We start from the raw sequence: 5,577 nt of genomic DNA, 5'->3' as shown, positions 1-5,577 counted from the left end.
ATGCAGCGAAAGGTGGTCATTAAGTTTTGCATGAACAGCAACAAGTCTCACTCCAAAGTCCTCACCAATGCAGCTGGATTTACTGGTATGTATGTATGTATATATATATATATCACATGATCTCATGATTTGAGCCGAGTTGATTCAGTGCGTGTTTGGCTGATTAATTTGAAGGGGTGGAAGAGGTGGCCTTGAATGGGGAGGACCAGATAGTGGTGGTCGGAGATGGGATCGACTCGGTGGCGCTGACCACCTTGCTGAGGAAGAAAGTGGGCTACGCCGAGCTGGTGAGCGTTGAGTCGCCGGAGCCGGAGGAGGAGAACGACAACGCCGGAGACGGAGTGCATTACGCCACGCCAAATTGTAATTACTACCGCCCAGCGTATGGAAGCAGCTGTAGTTTGCCTGTTTATGTTGATGAAGTTAGGCATTGCCATGAACCATCCTTATTGTGCTCCATCTTGTGAGGAAATGAAGAAATCAACAAGTCATTGCAAGGGTTGTATTCCAATAAAGAAATTGATATATAATTATTTTTGCCAGTGAATAAATTTATTGTCTTTACGATGTTATTTATTGTCACAAAAATTGTTATTGGATTAATTATAAATTGTCTAAAAAAAGTAATCGTTAATAAAGATTGATTTTAAAAGTGAGAGAGATTACAATTTGGACTTATTATATAGATGTAGTAAAATTGACTCAGATTTGCGCTGGTTACTCTCAGATTAGGCCTTTAAGTCCTATTCTTGTGGCTCGGGTTGTCTCTTTCAGCATTTCGAAGAGTATATTTATGTTGGTTTTTACTGCTTTTAACTAGTAAAAATCAACATCCCACATTGTTTATCATTAGAGATTTAAAATTTTTTGAAGTAAAAAAAAATGCAAAATAATTTTCACAACACAAGCAAAGGAATTACATGACCCTAATCATGATTTTGATTCCGAATTTTCATATATTTACTAATAAATATATAAATTAAAAAATTCACCAATATAACTCATAATTATTGATGATATTAGGAGGATTACTAAATATGTCAATGCCCAAACTCTTGCAAATTAGGTCAAGATTTTATCTTCTAGTATAGTTTACGAAGATCAAATTAACACTCGATAAAGAGTTTAGATAAATGTAAGCAACTCTTTAGAGTCAGTTGTCTTTATATTTATATAGTTCAAACTTGAAATGGTTGAGTGAAAACTTTGACAAGATTTTTTAATTGAGATTTTCAAACTTCGAGTAAGATATTTTGGACATGTACCACTTTCTCAAGTAATAAGGGAGTTAGTAAACCATATTTTATGCTCTCATAAATCAAAAACAGACGTAGGGTTATAATTGAATCAAGCCAAGTAAAACTTCAATAAACTCAATCTTGACTCGTCGAGCTAATTTTTAGTTTCGAGCCTTAAAGTTTGATTCCATCCCTTTGGTCAACAGCACAACAAATTTGAATATAACACTATATATATATATATATAACAATTTATAATTAAAGATTATATAAGATATTATTTAAATGTTACAAGTGCGGTGGGGTTCGTGTATCAAACTTCTATTCTTGTCACGCTCCCAATTAAATTAAAATTTGGGATCCTCAATCCTAACTCAAACAAATCCAATAAAATATTGTGTAGTCCCAACTAAAATAACAAATAAAAATTAAAAAATAACAATTCCGCCACCATTGTTGTTAACTGAGTCCAAGTTCTGGATACTAATGGTCATTGTGACAACATTTCAAACCTCGAGGTCAGATCATCTGAAATTATAGTGAACTCAAGGTTTAATATCATTTTGAGACCTTCATTTCGAGATTTGATGTCGCCTTAAAACCTTCGTCTAGGAACTTGATATCATCATGAGATGTTTGTCTCGAGATTTAATATTGTCCGAGATTACAAGGAAGAAAATAATCAGAGAGCTTGAGAGATTTTTATGCAAACACTCTGATACTTAAGTCAGAGGCTAAGAATCCTAAGAATTGTATAGTAGAATTTTCACGAGTATTAAAGATATGTATTTTTTAAAATAACTATCGTCAATTTAGTATATAATTCAATAATAGCCATTAAAAGAGGAGATTGTTGACGTGATTAAAGTGCAATGATAAATAACACAAATGGTTATTGAACTTTACACAAAATTATAAAAAAAAAATTACTAAATTTTGCACTAAAGTACAAACACATTAGCATTTCGTTAATCTCTTTTAATTATAATTAATAATAATTATAAAATTATATATTAAATTAAAGTTCAATCATCTTTGTCAATAAATTAAAGTTTGAGTAATGCTATTCATTTCCAGTAGAAATATTTGGTTGGTATTCATTTTCAGTAGAGATAGCGATGATGTGACAATTCATATGAAAATATTTAATTGGTATTATACATCTATTTAAAGAATATAACTTTTTATCTTTATAAGATAAATACTTCTACATATGCTATTACATCACTCTTGTTCATCTTTATTGGAGATGGATAGCATTATCTCTAGAAATTTAATAATTTTTTGTATCTTAGTACAAATTTTAGTTGACTAATTATGTTATTTAACCCAAAATTTCCTTTAAAAACAATGAAGACTTGGTCTCTAAAGTATAATTTCATTAAGTTTTTTGTTCTGAAACAACAAAGGGAAACAAAAAAAAATGCAAAAACTATGATTAAAAAATGCCTTTCACTTCTCTGCTCTGTTCTGTTCTGCTCCTATTGTTTGATTCTAATCTCATGTTCTTCAACTCCATCCATCGTCAACTATAAACAAGAACATTCAATCTCCGAAGCCAGATCGAATGAATAATCATGTGAAACACATCGTATCTCTTCGGCGGATCGTTCACCAGAAAATGCCGTTGCACCTTCTTCACATTCTCCTGCATCCTACGGTACCGATCCGCCGGAATCCCTAGCAGAATCTTCTTCAGATTCGGAATCTCGTTCACCGGAACTTGAACGGAAAACGAATCCCAGTTCAGAACATCGCTGAACGGGAGAACGTATTTCTGTGAGATCAGAACCGGCACGCACTCGGCGTAGATCGCCTCCACGATTCTGGGGCTCGCAACTTCCCAGCCGCTCGGGCAGATGCAGAATTTGCTCTTCTTCATCATCTCCGGATAGGAAAAGGATTCCGGGAGAGTTTCGAAGACCAGAAGGTCGTCGTCTTTCTCCTTCCAGTGCTTGAGGAACGCCGGCCTGATTTTGCCGTGGGGTCGGCCAGCGAAGAAGCCAAGGATCGTGCGGTTGGAGATCGGCTGGCCGCCGGTGAGACCGCGGATTTCGCCGGTCTTGAGGTTGATTTCCGGCATCGAGGCGTCCTTTCTAGGGTTGAAATGCTCGGAGGTGTTGGCGTTGCATAAAACCCTAATCGACGTGAAATACAGCTCCGGAACGTACCAAGTCGCGCGCGGCCCCTGCAACCCCACAAAGGACGAGTGAAATTTCAACTTCAAGCATCGGATCAAACTAATTTCATCGGGAACGCACCCAATCGTGGCAAGAGAGCATGAAGTGGTCGGCGCCGAGGCTGCGGTTCCAGAAGGGGTACTTGCCGGAGACGAGTCTGACGTAGCCGCCGACGGTGCGCTCGAGGACGGCCTTGTCGCGGACGACGGGGTCGAAGAGGGCGTCAAGGATCATGACGACGCTGAACGGCAGGTAGTAGACATGGGCGGCGTCGCCGTCGGGCGTCCGGAAGCGGGTGTCTGATTCCATGAAGTTGAGGAAGAGTCCTTCCATGGAGTATATGTCTTTGCAGGGCCCGGTGTGGAAGATCGGCGGCTCGCCTTCTTCGTAGACGTAGATCTTGAACATCCTCTCCATTAGCAGGTAGCTTCTGCATCATCATCGTGGATATTATAAAAGAAAAATAATATTTACACACTTAAATTTAAAAGAAAAATAATATTTACACACTTAAATTTAATACTTATGATAACACATAAGACATAGTTAATGATGGATAAAATTTAGAAAAAACACATATTTTAACCTATGTAGTCACACGTTTTTTTTATTTAAATATTTAAAAATTTTTATTATTTTAATTACATCATTAAATTATGTAATTTTATGTTATTTACACACCTTAACATGGTTGATCTAATAAGTGCAATACACCATCCTAAAATAATCAAATTATCCCTCATGTGAGTGCAAACCGGCCATCATCTTTGCCATGACTTTTTCACTAAGTAATGGGCGACGAGGCAAGTGCAAGACTCTAAGAGACCACAAGCGAAGGTGTTGATGCCAAACAAAGGCAATAGGTATAGACTGTAATTGATCAGAAAAGACAAAAGATGAAGAAGCGACTAAAGAGGGTTTCGTCTATCTACTATTGTCGATCATAGAAGACAGAAAATAAAGAGGCAAAATTTCTTGACTGATGAATGCATGTACTAGATCAATTGTGACAATACGTGCAACTAATTGAAAAGCAGAAGTGTAAAATAATAAAAATTTAAATACTTAAATAAAAAAATATATAAATAGGAGCCTAAAATATGTATTTGACCTAGTTTATCACCCATCACAAACACCACCTGACATTGGAATGCCAGCCCAGAGAAGATCAAAGGCTGATCTCCTCAAACGTTATACGTATATATATATATACATATATGTGTGTATATCAGTTATATACCTGTGGAAAGCATACGGATTATCATAGAGATCTCCCTCCGGAACAAAATCGGGATCCTTGAGAGGCGACGACCGGCTCCGATCCGCCATGGCTTCTCTGATCAAAGCTCTGGCTCTGGCCAGTCCCGCTTCGACCTTCTCCAGCTTCGCATCCCTCTTCTTTGTTCTTCCTCTCAACCCAGATTTTTCTTCATCCTGCGCACCACATTCCGAGAACAAAACCCATAAATCTTCTCAAACACAAACCTAGTATGAATACACACACACACACACAAAATGAGAGACCCACATGTTCAAGAGTTCATAAAAATGCATATACACATATATATATATATATATATACTTGGTGGAAGGTGAGGGCGGAGGAGAGGGTGGTGGGGATGGCGGCGCCGGCGGTCCAGGACCAGGTGGAAGAAGGAAGAGAGAACAAGGGGAGGCCGTTGGAAGCATTGGAGGTGATCACAGAGATGATAATGGCGGCCAAGGAGATCAACAGAAAGAGGGCTGTGCATTGATATGTTGTACGTAAATGGCGCCGGCTCATTTAGATCGATCTGTAGGTCTCGGCATGGAATCAGGAAGCTCCAATGGCTTTGTTGGTTGGTTCTTTCATCGGTTACAAAGATGCAAAATATATAGTTTTCCAGATCGAGACTCGTAACTTAATATTAATCATCTAAAAATAGAATAAAATTGAATTAAATTATATAAAAAATGAACCAAACTATGAATAATGCACGTGTTTAATCATACGTGGTTTTATGTAATTTAATTACTTTATAAATGAAATTTTTTATTAATAAGCAATTTTATCTCGCAGCCCGAAGTTAAATTTAGAGCTCACCATTGTCTCATCTGTCATTGGACTACAACTCGAATTACATATTTGTTCCAAAAGGTGAATCGCTTATCTTAGGCGC

General features: G+C 37.3%; 1 protein-coding gene and 1 pseudogene across 1 annotated transcript; one reads left to right on the top strand and one right to left on the bottom strand.

Annotated features, from left to right (window-relative positions):
- On the top strand, positions 1-467 carry LOC127791717 (heavy metal-associated isoprenylated plant protein 46-like). The gene is made up of 2 exons (XM_052321694.1): positions 1-85; positions 175-467. The coding sequence occupies exons 1-2, from the start codon at positions 1-3 to the stop codon at positions 465-467; spliced, it is 378 nt and encodes a 125-aa protein (XP_052177654.1).
- Positions 468-2,662: 2,195 nt separating this feature from the next.
- LOC127791716 (probable glycosyltransferase At3g07620) lies at positions 2,663-5,201 on the bottom strand (annotated as a pseudogene).
- Between the last annotated feature and the right edge of the window lie 376 nt (positions 5,202-5,577).

Source organism: Diospyros lotus, chromosome 15 (genome assembly GCF_014633365.1).
Source record: "Diospyros lotus cultivar Yz01 chromosome 15, ASM1463336v1, whole genome shotgun sequence".
Classification (NCBI taxonomy): Eukaryota; Viridiplantae; Streptophyta; class Magnoliopsida; order Ericales; family Ebenaceae; genus Diospyros; species Diospyros lotus.
Note: the sequence above shows the minus strand (reverse complement) of the source record. Positions and strands in the feature narration are given on the sequence as shown.

Excerpts from the sequence above, each read along its gene's own strand:
- LOC127791717 (XM_052321694.1), top strand. The coding sequence starts at position 1 with ATGCAGCGAAAGGTGGTCATTAAGTTTTGCATGAACAGCAACAAGTCT. Across the intron at positions 86-174 it reads CAATGCAGCTGGATTTACTG|GGGTGGAAGAGGTGGCCTTG; the intron begins GTATGTATGTAT and ends ATTAATTTGAAG.